Source organism: Gobio gobio, assembly GCF_949357685.1.
Source record: "Gobio gobio genome assembly, chromosome: 10".
Lineage (NCBI taxonomy): Eukaryota > Metazoa > Chordata > Actinopteri > Cypriniformes > Gobionidae > Gobio > Gobio gobio.
The window spans coordinates 32,401,166-32,415,686 of record NC_137116.1 but is presented as its reverse complement, the minus strand read 5'-3'; the positions used below and the strand labels follow the sequence as shown (position 1 = coordinate 32,415,686).

Genomic DNA, 14,521 nt, shown 5'->3' with positions numbered 1-14,521 from the left:
GATTGGCCTCGGACGTCGTAAAGGGCGCCTGCATGTTGGGAGGGGGGTCAGGCCCCGATCAGATAGCTCCAACAAACCTGCACAGAACTTGTGAAACGCACACACATACAAGCACTAGGGCATCACACTCTAGTTAATGTCAGGGGATTATGACCGTTTATCAAGAGAACACTCAATACCCAAACAGCGACTCCGCCATAACTATCATTCACGAGAGTGAGCCATGCATGGCTGGAGGTCAACCCAGAGCAGCTGGGGAGACTAGATTTAATACTACAAAATCATCCTCAAACTAAATATATAAAGGTATGAAATCACACAGAATTACAATCATCTCTAGATTACATATGAAAGCAGAGAAAGAGATATTTATTTTGATTATCCTTGATTATTCAGGTTATGGATATAATAAAAGAATCATTGAAAAGGATATGTGTATAAAAGAAGAGACAATCCGTTTCAGTCCCCCCTTTTAGACCAATGGGTGGTCCCATACCGCACATCTGGTCTACCAGTGAGGTCACTACGGAAGGTCAAGTGGTGACGCATGCTTCCCCAACGGGTCACATTTGTCGCTTCACCTAATCACGGACATGTTGGCCACTAAAAAGACCAGTCCCCGTTTTGACTATATACCCAGAAATAATATAAAATAAGAAAAATGCTAAATATTAAAATAACAGCAATAAATAACACCAGTAATAGGCTATTATTAACAGCAAATGCTTAAATAACAAAACCTTTTATCCTGTCACCATGCATCATGAAAACATGAATGTACATGAAATGTCAAACATAAAGTAGGCTAGTAGTTTTTTTTTTTTTTACAGGTTTTTGTATTCCATTGAGCTATTTTTCCTATTGTTTTTATGTTTGGCAGACGTGTTTGGCTGTTGCACTCGTGTCTTGTGTCTTTAGCAGCCTCTCATCCATAAACTCAAGTTAGAGGAAAGTTCAACTCGTGTCTTATCACGTTTGTTTTTATTAGCACATTTAAAAACAGCAAACAAGGCTGACAAAGAGCTGAACAAAACACAAGTTAAAGAGACAAGGGCAAAGCCAAACATTAATGACATAAACTCACAGTGAATTAAAAACTAAAGAAAAAAAGTAAGTTTTAAGAGAAGATTTAAAAACGTTTAAAGACTGTGCTGATCTGATGTAAACCAGAAGGCTGTTCCACAGCCTATAGGGTCGGCAATAGCAAAGGCTCTGTCTCCTCTATGCTTTAATCGTGATCTGGGGACAGATAACAGTCTCTTATGACCTCAGATTTTGTGTGGGATTGTGTGGACAGAGTAGCTCAGACGAATAGCTTGGTGCCGGATTATTTAACGATTTAAAAACAAAAAGTAGAATTTTAAATTCAATTCTGAAATGTACAGGTAGCCAATGAAGCGATTTCAAAATTGGTGAAATGTGATCAAATTTAAGTTTTCTTTTGAGGAACTTTGCAGCGGAATTTTGTACTAATTGAAGTCGGAGCAATAGAGTCTTTGGACATGCCATAGTAAAGAGAGTTGCAATAATCCAAACGAGATAAGCGCATGGATATAGCAATCACTTAGGTTTTCTCGGAAAGAGAAGATCTAATCTTAGAGAGAAGACGTAGCTGGAAAAAACAAGAGCTGATCACCGCATTTATTTGTTTTTTCAAATTTGAGGTTCTGATCCCAGACAACACCTAAGTTCTTAATGCAAGATGAAGTAGATGGAGCAAGGTAGTCCAGGTCAATTCAATGCTTCTACTCCCAGATTTTCCATGAGAGCTAAAGACTATAACCTTGGTTTTAGATTCATTCAGAAATAAGACATTTTGAGAAAACCAGTTTCACTTCACCTAGGCATCCAAAAAGAGATTTCAGAGCAGCATGTTTGTTGCGTTTCAGAGGTAAATAAATTTGGGTAAATCTGCATAGCAGTGAAAGGATACACCATGTTTTCTGAAGATAAAGCCCAGAGGAAGTAAATACAGAGAAAAAAGAATGGGTGTGAGAATTGAACCCTGCGGCACTCCTCAGTTTTATCTGTGCTTTTTTGGGGGTTTTTTTTTTGACCTTTTAGAAAGAGAAATCACATTATATCAGAAAGTCTGAAATTATGATTAGGCCTACAGAATGGTGGCCTTAACGTTTTAGATATCAATGGATAGTTCAGTAACAATTAGGACAGGTTTTGCAGTGTGCTTTAGTTCAAAACCTAATAAAACAGAAATGAATATGACAGAAATTTGCTACATTTTTGTCAGTTATTATATATCTGAATCTAAAAAATCAAATACTATCAAAAAACTAGATGTAACTGAACACCTACACAAAAGTGTTAGTCTTTCAATTCATTACCATCCATCCAAAAGAGGAAAACTTGAGAATAATTTTGTACTGTAATGTAAACATGGGTTATATGTAACAAACTGCAGCGAATATAAGCAGTAGAGAGCATAAAGGAATTTTACAAAGCAAATCCTTGTATAATGCTTCCTGATGTTAGTGATTTTTAGGTCTGTGTTTTAAGACTGACAGTGTGTTTGTTGGTTGAAAACCTTTGCTAGTGTTACAGAAGAATGAGTTGTGTATGAGTTGTGTCTGAGATATGTATGAAGCGTTTTCTGTTTTGGTAGATTTAGTGCATTTTGAATGCGAAAATAACTGTGAGAGAAGTGGAGAAAAAGGAGAAAAAGTGACCTAAGTATTGAGAAATTTGTCCTAGCAATTGTAAAAAAAACTGTAATGTTTAATCAGAAAGTTTGTTCTGAAATGCTTTTATTTTATACAAAATGGAAGTGTCAAACTTGCGGTGTTCCTGGTCAAAAATTCAAAATTAAAAAATTGCTTAAAATTTCTTATGCATGCTATATTAGTAAATACAGATTTTGTAGGCCTCATTGATCCAAGCTAATGCACCTCAATATTTGTATATAATATTTGCAATATTTGTGTATAAATCTGAATATTCAACAAAATAGCCTATAGAAATAAATGAAATTGAAATGCTTTTATTTTGTACAAAACGGAACAAAGTCACACTTGTGTTCCCGAAAAAAATGTGCTTATTAATTTCTCATTACACTATATTATCACCATATTGGATTTAATATTTTTATCAACTTGTTTTCTTACAATTAGGACAGGTTTGGTATTGATTATTAAACTAATTGATCATAGGCCATTTGTTTTTAACTATTTTTTCTCCATTGGAATTTCAGGTTTAGCACATTTGAAACAAAGTTTTTTTTATGACTTTGTTCTAACACTTCTGTTTTAAACCTGGTTATTAATAAAATAATATGGAACAATGAATGACATGCATATATGTAGTATATAAAAAAATATATTCTATAATGTAATATGTATCGTTTGAATCATTCAAAAATCACAATTGTCGGTACCACCTATTTCTGGTCTCCCCAACACTGCACATTTTAGGGGGTGTTACCACGACACCGTTTTCAACTAAAAAACAGAAAACTTTTTATGCGCTTTGGCCGTTCATTTACACAACACCGTTTTGGGGGCCTGAAAATGCTAACTTTTGAAAACGGAATTCAAAGTGCAAGTTTTTGAAAAACAAATGTTGTCTCAGTGTAAACTACAAAAATGCGAATTTGTGAAAACTGATGTCATGCACATGCATATTACGTGCTCAGTCTATAGGCATGGAGTGTTTCTTTACAAAATTACCTCACCATCTACTGGCCTGGCACACATAATAGGCAACAGTTTAGTAGTTTTTGTGGATCCGTTTTAATGGGGATCATTTTGACAATGTGTATTGTGTACTAATCTGTACACGAAAAACACAAAGAAAACTTTTCCAGTTTTAGTACATCGTTTTCGTATAAACGTACCCTCAGATATCTCCCTAATCAAACACCTGATTCAACTCAACTTGCTAATAAAGATATCTCAGATAGACATTAAAAAAAATGTGCGGTGTATAGGGGAACTTCAGGACCAGGGTTGGGAACAACTGGTCTAACTGACACAGTAGAGAACACGGCTTCATCCTATACAGAATTCGTGTTAGTTGAACCACCGGACATACTTACTCTCTGGAAACCAGGCTAAATGAATACAAACTGTTACTGCATTCCTTTCCTGACACGGGTCAGACCCTCAGTCACTGCTCAAATGCCAAATACAGACATTGATTGCCACATTAATAACAGAAAAGTTGTAAGCAAGACAATTTTATTGTAAAATAAAACACGTATGATCTATATTTTGTACAAATACATATATACATGTGTATATATACACAGTTAAAATGTTAAAAATTATATATGTGGTGGAGGTGGGGTATGTGGTGTAGACTGTTTATTTGAGCGCTGCAGAGTCACACTCCGCCATTTGCCACTTGAAGAGCACTTGTGAGATCTCCAAACGGGCATGGGCTTTGTTCCTTGTTGTCATTTTTGAGAGAGTCTTCCCCACCATCTTCCCAAAACACATATCTTCTTCATCATCATCGTCAATCCCTCTCCCTTCGTCATACTTGCTTAAGCGTGCCACTGCCACAGCGGTTTCTTGCACCTGTGTGTACTGGTCCCTTTTCTGAATCTGCTCCATGGCATTGTCAGACAGGTCCGAGGCCATGCACTCCAGGTTCAGAGTGTCCAGTGAGTCAGAACGATAACTAAACTCGTTCTGGAACAATAACAACAAAGAAGGTCAGAAATGCACAGTACCGTCAGCATAACACACCTAAAACACAACACAACACATTTGCTTACCACTTTTTCATTGTTGGAGTCCGTCTCCCTGTGTTTGATGAATTCCGAGAGCCAGTCAAGCATAAACACAATCCGGGGTGTTTTTTTACCACCCGCATCGCCGCTCTTTCCCTTTAGAATCTTTGCAGCTTTGACATATCTGTCGCGAAGATATTTCCACCTCTGCCGACAGTATGTTTCGTCCTTGCCGAATGCTTGGGCAATCTCTCGCCACGAGTTAGAAACCGCATACGCGTCTTTATAGTCTTTTAGGCTTGAGTTGTACAAATGCGGGTACTTTCTAACCTCCTCGCACAAGCTCTCATCCAAGTGTCTAAACTCGTTCTGAAATAATAACAAAATAAGGTCAGAAATGCACGGGTACGTTCAGCATTGGCATAGCTAAAGCACAGTGCATTTGCTTAACTTACCAGTTTATCACTGTTGGAGTGTTTGATGAATTTCGAGAGCCAGTCGAGCAGAATCAAAATCCGGGGAATTGTTTTTGTGTCCTCCGCATCGCTGCTCTTTCCCTTTAGCATCTTTGCAGCTTTGACATATCTGTCGCGAAGATATTTCCACCTTTGCCGACAAAACATTTCGTCCTTGCCAAGTGCCTGGGCAATCTCTCGCCACGAGTTACAAGCCATAAACACATCTTTATATTCGTTTAGGCTTGAGTTATACAAATGCGGGTACTTTTTAACCTCCTCGCTCAATAACTCATCCACGTAACCATCCATTGTTGTAAATTGCGCGCGTTTATATCTATCGCTCTACTGTTTATCATAGGCTGTTTATTATTTTTTCTTCTTCGACTACCTTGTGTGAATCAATATTCCTCGGGCACTTGTTGCCACCTTGTGGACAAACTAATATAGTGCATAACAATTAATTGTGCATGTGGGAATGGGATCAGGGGCAGTATTTACAAAGAATTTTCTCTCAGCACTGGGTTCGTAGCTATGAGGAGTTTTAGCTCAAACCCTATTCACAAAACTCTAAAGAGGAAGTTTAACTAAGAAATGTAATAGAAAGGCGGGGCTGACCTAGCTGCTGGATGATGTCACTTTTTAGGAGCACATTCTTTTAAATCCCACACAGATAAAAAAAAAATGTCATTACCCATTTATAATTTTATATTCCATATCTAATTTTCATCAGCAATGCCCTTTCTCTGGCATTCTATGTTTGATGATTTTGGCAATATTCTAACTTATGACCAATTTATGAATCTCCATGACTTCCAGTTCAACTTCCATCAAAGATGAGGCATTGATAAAAGTTATCCCAGCAGGTTTAGTCCAATACATTAAAAATCACCTTAATGTTTAGTAAAGGTAACGTTAGATATCCCGCTTTGCGTTTGGGTTGGTATTGACTTTTTAAATCCATTTTAAAAGTTGATGACGTCTTGTGGAAGAAACAGCTGCACATTTATTTTGTGATTGCAGTCATTATGAAATAAAGTTTTTCTCTAATACACATTGCTTTATTTTGCTATTTTGTTATAAGAAATGTTTCCTATTAGAAATACAACAATGATTATTCCCTTATGTGTGTGTTTATATGTTCTGGGTATCATTGAAATTCGGATGTACATCATCCCTCATGTTGTAGTCATGTGACCATACACTTTCAAATAATGTGCAAAAATGGTACCTTTAAGAGTATTGCCCCAGTGATTAGCTGTTGTACCCCTAAAGGTACAATCTTTTCTGAGAGTGTACCAGCGGCCGGTTTGTCGCTTCGCTTTCATTCATAAGTCCCCTCCTGTGGCCTCACAGGATAGTAAAGTGTCCATCAAATACGCACTTTAGAATCTCAGTGGAAGTAGTTATCTGGGGGTTTTTCGCCTACTGTTTTTCGGACATATTACTCTTTTGGTGTACTGTTTTTCGCATACTAGGGAAAAATTTGGTTTCTGGCGCAGCGAATGTCACATAGCCAACCAGAAAAATCCCAGCTAACACAAAGTGTTAAGTTTTTCTAACATTTCCATTAAGTTAATAAAACATTTTTAAGGAGAACATTAAGAGAACATTCCATGTTATAATTTTGCAAACATGTTACTTTTGAATGTTCTCTGAATGTCCTGAAACAAGATGACAAACTTCACACAAATGTCCAACTAACTCAGAAAAAGTGAAAAAAGAAAAAAAGTGCCCTATATAATGTATATATAATGATTTTTTGCTAACATTTTGAGAATAATAAAGCCCAACTAACTCTGAATGAATATTCTATTAACGTTACTGGAAGAACATTTGTTCATAACTTTGAAAGAAACTTACCAGAATTTTAACCTAAGTTCTTAGAGTGTTCGCTGCTGGGTAGTTATTTAGAGAGATTTACAAAACTGAACAGCATTTCCACATGCAAAACATTTATGATATAGGTTTGTTGTTGCATTACACAAAATAACAGAGGTGAGAAAACAGCTGTTAAGACAAAAGCATCTGATCATAGCGACTGTCACGTTTGTGGCTGCAATAATACACGAAGAAGGATATACCAAAGAACAGTCTTTAATTTAATTATTTTAAAAATGGTATACACAGGAGATAACACTGGGAGAAGATAACCACGTAAACGATTAAACACTCACTGAACATGTAATATGCATGTGTATGACGTCATCATTTTCACATGTTTTGGAACCGACATATACATTCATTACCTTTATAATGTTCCTTTGTCATAACCAAACATAGTTTGAAGGTCACAGCATAACCCAATAGCATCCACCAAGCAAATGCTATAAGGTTTTGTTTTTGTTGTTGTTGTCATGACTTTTATATTGGTTCATCGACTCACTTGTCATGTTTTTTCATGCATGGAAGCTGAAATGAAGAAAAAAAGGTAGCCATTTCCAGAAAGATTTCAAAATGAACCATAGAATGAACATGTTTCTGTATTATTCCTTTGATATTACTTCATAAAAAAAGTGCAGCATATACTCACATGGAGTAGGGGAGTAATGGATCTGTGACATTCCAGATCCTTGTTCTGAATAAGAGACACAGTTAAACTATGATGAATAGAGAGTAACACTACAGAAGCATACAACTGCAGGTGAACTTTAAAAGAGTGTCTCCAAAGGAACTGATGTTTGGTATTTTTTTTTCCAATTGACCATTAGATGTAATGAACCGGACTGTACAGAACACTACCAGCAGCACGTGTCTTGTGATGAGTTCTATATGAGTTCCATATGATGAGTGCAGTTATGATGAGAACCGCCACACACATTAACACCAGCACACTGATAACTACAGACAGACAGACTGAAGGATCCTGGGTCACATTCGGCCACATCTGAAATTGTCAGGAGTTGAAAAAAAAGTGATTACAGACAAAAGAATAGAGTAAACTACAGAGAGATAAAGTAGTTTGTTATTATTAAGCCTTCTGTAGAATTTTGTTTGATTAATTGTTTTTTAGCTTTTCATTAGGCCTACCAAACATAATGTCCAGTTTGTTGTCCAGATTGAGTTGCTTAATTGTGCAGTTGCATTTATGTCCTTCAAGTTTTTCTGCGCTGATCACCAAACTCTGCCTCATCTGGTAATTTCCGTCTCCGTTGGGCAGAATTTCTCCTCCTGTGATCTGATCATCATCCACAGGCTGGCCATCTCTGAACAGGGTCAGGTTAATGTGACGGGGGTAAAAACCAGTGGCCAGACAGCTGATCTGAAGCCCTCGAGAGTCTGGGAGTGTCTTCCTCATGAGTCTCACGCTCGGTTTCACTACAGAGAAGGACAAGATCTCTTTTTTATTTATGGTTCTCATGTTATATAACTCATTCAGAGGCAGATGTAGTTTCTGTCAGCACTGCTGTCTGGGTCATATGTTGATTATGCTTTTTTCTATCTTAATAATACTAAAGTTAATCAGGTTGATTCGCCCACCTTTTCTCAGCACATTGTTCTTTTCCAAATGCAGGTACCGGCGCAAAACTTTAAAGCAAATAGGATGATAAACATTTTCATACATGAACTTTATACGAAGCCATTTTTGTTGGTCCCATGGTCTCCATGTCATTTTTGTCTCTGTATTGTTTTTCCCCATGTCAAAGGCAAACTCCTCTATAGTTTGTCCATCTAAAGCATCCAAACTCTGAAGTGGACCTGATTCATCATCGTTCAACAATTTACATCCAGCAAGTCTCTGATGAACATGTACACCTTCAAAGTAATGAAAAAAGTGTTGTGAATTGAAACGTCATTTTTTTAAATAATTACTGTCTCTAGCACATGTTGCTTTCTTGCTTCCATGTCAAAGTTGTATTGGCACATAAAAATGACATTTGTTGTTACATTTTTGTGTTAGAATTCTTTTTGGCTTGTACTCACCATTTGTGTGATTTTGGTTCTCCTTAAGATAAAGCGCTCTTTCTTTAAAGATGTTGTACATATCGCGGAATACAGCATCGACATCCCTTTGCTCTTCATCATGGAACTGTGAATCACTGTGAGAGCGATAGACAGCTTTCCATGTGGTTGAGTCATAATAGCCTATTTGCAGATCATCCAACATCAGCACAACACTGAACTCAGGAAATGGTGCCTGTCCATCTATATACGTTATAAATGCCTTAAGTGAGTGAGACCCTGTGGATATACAAGGAACATGCAACATGTGTACATGAGACATTTTCTATACTAACTACAAATTTTATATGTATAAAATAGCTACTTGTGTAGGTGAGCAGCACAGTTTCCAGTTTTCTGAGAAGTAAAAACAGTGTCTTGTCTTGTCATATCCGTAAGAGAGAAAAGTAGCTCCAGCTCTGTGTGTATAGTGTGGAAGTAGTGTAGGTTGTTACAAGAGAAACCATGGCCTTGCAAAACGGCAAACCTCAGGGGAATCAACGGTTGTAAAAAAACATCAGAGCAGAGTATCCCATTAAAAAAGGAAAGCCAACGCACCACCATATTGGTATTCCTGCACATTCTACCGCATTATTCCGAATACAAGACGACCCCCCTTTTTCATGATGTACTTTTTGGCAAAAATGACATGGTTGTGCATTAGATGATCGAAAAGAAATGAATGTCTTACCTGCTTTGGCGACTACAAAGCATGTCAACATATACACAAAATACAGCATTCTCATCAGCACTTTTCTCTCAGCATTATTTTCTCCAGGTTTGTGCAGATCTCATTTAAAGTTAATTTTTTTCCACCTCTGATGTTAAAGTATGATGAAGCCAGTTATGCTTGTTTAGCGAGTTCATATTTTGAACATGCATGATTTCCCCCCAACCTACCTGGCATTGACTTAAGGAAAAAGAAAGACAACTCCTTAATTTCATGATGTTTAGGGTTTTGTTTTTTGCTTATGTTATCCAGCAGTACCATCTAGTGGTCATCAAACAAGCTAACACATAATAAGTACAGTCAAACTTCCTTGTGCGTTGTTCTTTCATGCAGCACTGCTCAGAACATACTTCCCATAGAGACTATTATGTCACTGAATGACTACGCAACCAATTGGATGATATGAGAAGAAAAAAAAAGTTGTGCTGTTTCTCATGAAATGCTGCTGACATACTATTTGAGCGGCATATTCTGCTACACCCTCTTACTGTTCACTGACTTACTGAAATGGAAGGATTCTTAAGAATTATAGTCATTGCTGTCTTTGTCCTTTACATTAACGCCCAAAGTAAGTATAAAAACATTATCATAAATAGTCTTTTCTCCTAAACAAATCTTGTTACATGGAAAAAGGAGTAAAACCAATACATGCTCGCTGTTTTGTACCACCGGTTCAATATAATCTTTGCACATATCAGGTGCTATAAATAAAAATGTGTGTTTTTGTTATTTTGTTGCTACTTTAATGTTATATTCGGCAAGTATGTGAGTATGAGTGATTATATAGCTTGATATTTTCATAGTACACAGAATATGCAATAGGCTATCTACATAGGTATTGTAGTAGTAACTGTTTATATATTATAAATAGCTGATAAATATTTCTCCAAAAATAAATATATACACCTCCTGTAATATACGTAGTTGCAAAGGCATATCTATTTAAAGGGATTGTAACTTATCTTAATATAATTATATCTCTGTCTACATGTACATACATAAATGATTATATTCCCAATGATAATAATCTGGCTTAATATTTTAGGTTATTATGAATATGGGCTGATTGAAGCATGTGGTGACCCAGATCTGGAAGATTTCATTGTCAAATTTGATGATGAACAGGTGGCACATGTGGACTTCAAAGAGCAAAGAGGAATCGCCACATTACCTGACTTTGCTGGTCAAATTGAGCTTCCACCACTGTATGAGGACGCTAAAAAAGCAGTATCTATTTGCAGAAATCTTGGAGGTGTGCTTAAAGAGGTGTATGCCGATTCACCTGTACCGCTTGGTAAGACATTAAACAGGCATAAACAACAACAACAAAAATATTGAAATGTTGTGCATATCATGATTAGTGATGTCTGCCTCCTCAGAATCCCCCTGGAGCTCAATTTATCCCAAAAGTGATGTACAGTTGAATGTCAAGAATGCCCTGATCTGTCATGTGACTGGATTTTTCCCTCCACCTGTCAGAGTCTCTTGGACCAAGAACAATGTGAATGTGACAGATGAATCAACCGTCAGCAGATATTACACCAACAAAGATGGGACACTGAATGTATTTTCTCGACTGAGCTTCATTCCAGAGGAAGGAGACATTTACAGCTGTTCTGTGGAGCACAAAGCCCTTCAACGACCTCAAACCAGAACATGGGGTGGGTATTTATTATTCACATGTAATTCATTTTAAAAGCATGAATTTCTCAAACGTTTGTGTCTGTGCAGATGTGGAGATAACGGAGCCCAGCATCGGCCCATCAGTGTTCTGTGGAGTTGGTCTGGCTCTCGGGCTGCTGGGTCTGGCCACTGGAGTCTTTTTTATTGCCAAAGGAAGCAACTGCAACTAATGATACTGATACAATAACACTGACACCTGTAGATGTTCTTTTGTTTTGGTTCTCATGTGAAGTTGCATGTGTGCTAAAGGTACATTTTTGAATTTATTTTAATGTGAATTAACTGTAAATTCCATTTGCACTGATTTTGCAAGTGAGATGATTTGATTTTGTTTCAGGGCTTTATATTGTATACACAGCAGAGGAGGTGTTATACAATAGCTATAAAAGTCTTCATAAGACATGATATAATATTCTACTGTTGCATTTAGTGTGGTGGTTTTTTAATTCTATATGTAGTAGCTGCATTATGGGTCATGAGAAACTATACTTTGTAATAAATGCCCCTTTTTCAACACTTGAAATAGGTTACAATTTGAATATGTAGACTAGTTATATGGTACTTGTTACAGATATGTTAGTTGTTACAATTACGTTTGTCTTGTCTTCACCTGTTCTCGTTTATCCCTGATTAGTTTATCTACTCCACCTGTGTCTAACTAGTTCCCTCCATTACCTTGTGTATTTATACTCCCTGTTCTGTTCAGTCCTTTGTCGGTTATTGTTTGTCCACACATGTCCGTGTGATCGTGTCTTGAACTCTCTCTGTCTGTTATTGAGATTAAAGACGTTTTTTGTAACCCTCATTTCCTTCGTCGAGCACTATCTTCAGCCAGAGCGTGACAAAATAACCGACCCTCAAAGTGAGTATTAAAGAAGATGGACTCACCCACGCTGCAACTTCTTCTCCGTCCAGAGAGCAGGCCATACCTAGGATACCTGGCCCGGATGCTCCGGAACTGCGGTCTCCTCCCTACAGCCGACGAGCTCGAGGCACCCATGCTGCTACTTCTCCGTCCAGAGAGCAGGCCATACCTGGGATACCTGGCCTGGATGATCCGGAACGGCGGTCTCCTCCCTACAGCCGGCGAGCCCGAGGCACCCACCGAGGTGATTCGAGTGCTGGAAGACGCGAAGGCCCCGGAGTTGACGCAGGTGGGTCAGTCCATCTTAGAGCCAGGAGCGGACTGTGACCTGATCGATCTGTGGTCCGCGGATCCTTTTCCCACCCAATTCCCCACCCTCTCTTCGTCACCTTCTTCGCCAGTCCCGTCTGGAAATCTTCTGCCCGTATCCATGCCTCTCCTCATCCCGTTTCCATCGCTGGCTGCGACCAGTCCCCTGGATCCGTCAGCACCACTGGTGTTGTCCAGCTCCTCGGCTCTACTCCCGCCGCTCACTCCATGCGGCCCATCATCTGCGCCTCAGGCTTCCCTACCACCAGCTCAGCTAGAGGCCGAGTCCCCGGCTACACCTCGGACCTCCAGGCGCATATCTCCACCTCGGCCTGTCAGTCCGTCACCATCGCCTCGACTCACTGCTCCTTCAACGCCTCCGTGGCCCGTCTGCCCAGAAACTCCGCTGGGCTCCCTCGTCTCTCCAGGTCAGCCTCCGGCGGTCGACGCACAGCCTATGCCACGGACTTCCGGGATTCGGGCTACGCCCTCACCCTGCACCCCTACGGCGTCAGCGTGCTCCTCCCTTCCTCCAGCCTCCCCGTCGGCCTCACTCGCCACATCGTCGTTCCGGTCATCCGAGTCCCCGTCACCGCTTCAGTCCCGTGAGCCAGCGACTCAGTGCCAGGCTTCCAGGCCTGCGATGTCGCCCTGGTCCGTCGGCCGCTTGGTTCCGCTGGTTCCTCTCACCATGGTTCCGCCTCCGCCGATCGGTCCCAGGGCTCCATCCGCCCCTGCAGTCTGGACTCCGTCCTGGACCCTCCCTCTGTCAGCGCCACCATGGTACTGGTGTCCGCCTACTCCAGACGCCTGTCTATCATCAGCTCCACGCCCTCCACCGAAGCCTCCGCCCCATTTTCTACTTCATGGACTCTGTCTTCACGGCGCGAGGACGCGCCTTTCCGAGAGGGGGCGTAATGTTACAATTACGTTTGTCTTGTCTTCACCTGTTCTCGTTTATCCCTGATTAGTTTATCTACTCCACCTGTGTCTAACTAGTTCCCTCCATTACCTTGTGTATTTATACTCCCTGTTCTGTTCAGTCCTTTGTCGGTTATTGTTTGTCCACACATGTCCGTGTGATCGTGTCTTGAACTCTCTCTGTCTGTTATTGAGATTAAAGACGTTTTTTGTAACCCTCATTTCCTTCGTCGAGCACTATCTTCAGCCAGAGCGTGACATTAGTATTTTTTATATTCAAATATTGATTTATTTTTCTCAAAAGTGGAAGTTAATAAAAAATATAAACAATTGTTTCCCACTGTTGACGTTACTTGTGGCTGATGAAGATGGAAGGAGTATTCCAAAAATAAAAAATCATTCACTCTAAAAAAAAAAAATCTCTATCCAAATCCTGGGTTAAACCTTTTGGGTTATTTTTTTCAGTGTTTGGGTAGTTTTTGTGTTAGGCTGGTCACACACTTGAAGATTTTTAACCAAAGATTTCAATCAAGGGCGTGACTTGATTCAATGCTTGTCGCAAATGACCTTTAATCCAAAAAATCCTCTTGTATTGTGTCATTATGTTTATTTTAGGCTTGGGACACATGCACTAGATGATTTTCAAGTCTTAATCGATTTTAAAACTGTGTGAGACCAGACATAAGGGCAGTTTCAACAGATTTTTAGCATTATAATCCTCCAATTGTACACACTAGAAGATTCACCCTGACTGTGAGACCTGACTGTAACATTTTCATGCTGTGACGAGATCTCACGGAGACTGGCAATATCAAACATGACTTGAGAAGAAAAACAGAAGGAGAACGATTGACATCGTCAGCTGGTTCTCCTGGCGTGAGTTTTGTTTTACCGGAAGAAAAACAAAGGATAAAAAAATAATATGGGTA

General features: G+C 39.2%; 3 protein-coding genes across 4 annotated transcripts; 1 reads left to right on the top strand and 2 right to left on the bottom strand.

The window, feature by feature from the left end:
* Window positions 1-3,732: 3,732 nt before the first annotated feature.
* On the bottom strand, window positions 3,733-5,578 carry LOC307132513 (uncharacterized protein). Its single transcript, XM_079826886.1, has 3 exons — window positions 5,143-5,578; window positions 4,733-5,056; window positions 3,733-4,646 (listed from the first exon to the last, which is right to left on the bottom strand). The coding sequence occupies exons 1-3, from the start codon at window positions 5,452-5,454 to the stop codon at window positions 4,317-4,319; spliced, it is 966 nt and encodes a 321-aa protein (XP_079683012.1). The 5' UTR covers window positions 5,455-5,578; the 3' UTR covers window positions 3,733-4,316.
* A 1,647-nt stretch (window positions 5,579-7,225) lies between these two features.
* On the bottom strand, window positions 7,226-9,966 carry LOC307132512 (zinc-alpha-2-glycoprotein-like). Of its 2 annotated transcripts, XR_013817307.1 has the most exons (7): window positions 9,776-9,966; window positions 9,067-9,324; window positions 8,623-8,898; window positions 8,173-8,460; window positions 7,885-8,029; window positions 7,676-7,720; window positions 7,226-7,554 (listed from the first exon to the last, which is right to left on the bottom strand). XR_013817307.1 is itself a non-coding variant. In XM_079826885.1 (5 exons), the coding sequence occupies exons 1-5, from the start codon at window positions 9,828-9,830 to the stop codon at window positions 7,911-7,913; spliced, it is 996 nt and encodes a 331-aa protein (XP_079683011.1). In that variant the 5' UTR covers window positions 9,831-9,949; the 3' UTR covers window positions 7,226-7,910. The 2 variants fall into 2 exon arrangements, 1 of the variants encoding a protein (XP_079683011.1); XM_079826885.1 differs by having other exon boundaries at window positions 7,226-8,029; window positions 9,776-9,949.
* A 167-nt stretch (window positions 9,967-10,133) lies between these two features.
* On the top strand, window positions 10,134-13,999 carry LOC307132092 (H-2 class II histocompatibility antigen, A-U alpha chain-like). Its single transcript, XM_079826239.1, has 4 exons — window positions 10,134-10,382; window positions 10,860-11,108; window positions 11,194-11,475; window positions 11,546-13,999. The coding sequence occupies exons 1-4, from the start codon at window positions 10,322-10,324 to the stop codon at window positions 11,665-11,667; spliced, it is 714 nt and encodes a 237-aa protein (XP_079682365.1). The 5' UTR covers window positions 10,134-10,321; the 3' UTR covers window positions 11,668-13,999.
* The last annotated feature ends 522 nt before the right edge of the window (window positions 14,000-14,521 follow it).

Excerpts from the sequence above, each read along its gene's own strand:
- LOC307132513 (XM_079826886.1), bottom strand. The coding sequence starts at position 5,454 with ATGGATGGTTACGTGGATGAGTTATTGAGCGAGGAGGTTAAAAAGTAC. Across the intron at positions 5,057-5,142 it reads ACTCCAACAGTGATAAACTG|AACGAGTTTAGACACTTGGA; the intron begins GTAAGTTAAGCA and ends TTATTATTTCAG. Across the intron at positions 4,647-4,732 it reads ACTCCAACAATGAAAAAGTG|AACGAGTTTAGTTATCGTTC; the intron begins GTAAGCAAATGT and ends TTATTGTTCCAG.
- LOC307132512 (XM_079826885.1), bottom strand. The coding sequence starts at position 9,830 with ATGAGAATGCTGTATTTTGTGTATATGTTGACATGCTTTGTAGTCGCC. Across the intron at positions 8,899-9,066 it reads GAACCAAAATCACACAAATG|GTGTACATGTTCATCAGAGA; the intron begins GTGAGTACAAGC and ends ATTACTTTGAAG. Across the intron at positions 8,461-8,622 it reads GAACAATGTGCTGAGAAAAG|TGAAACCGAGCGTGAGACTC; the intron begins GTGGGCGAATCA and ends CCTTCTCTGTAG.
- LOC307132092 (XM_079826239.1), top strand. The coding sequence starts at position 10,322 with ATGGAAGGATTCTTAAGAATTATAGTCATTGCTGTCTTTGTCCTTTAC. Across the intron at positions 10,383-10,859 it reads CCTTTACATTAACGCCCAAA|GTTATTATGAATATGGGCTG; the intron begins GTAAGTATAAAA and ends TTAATATTTTAG. Across the intron at positions 11,109-11,193 it reads CGATTCACCTGTACCGCTTG|AATCCCCCTGGAGCTCAATT; the intron begins GTAAGACATTAA and ends CTGCCTCCTCAG.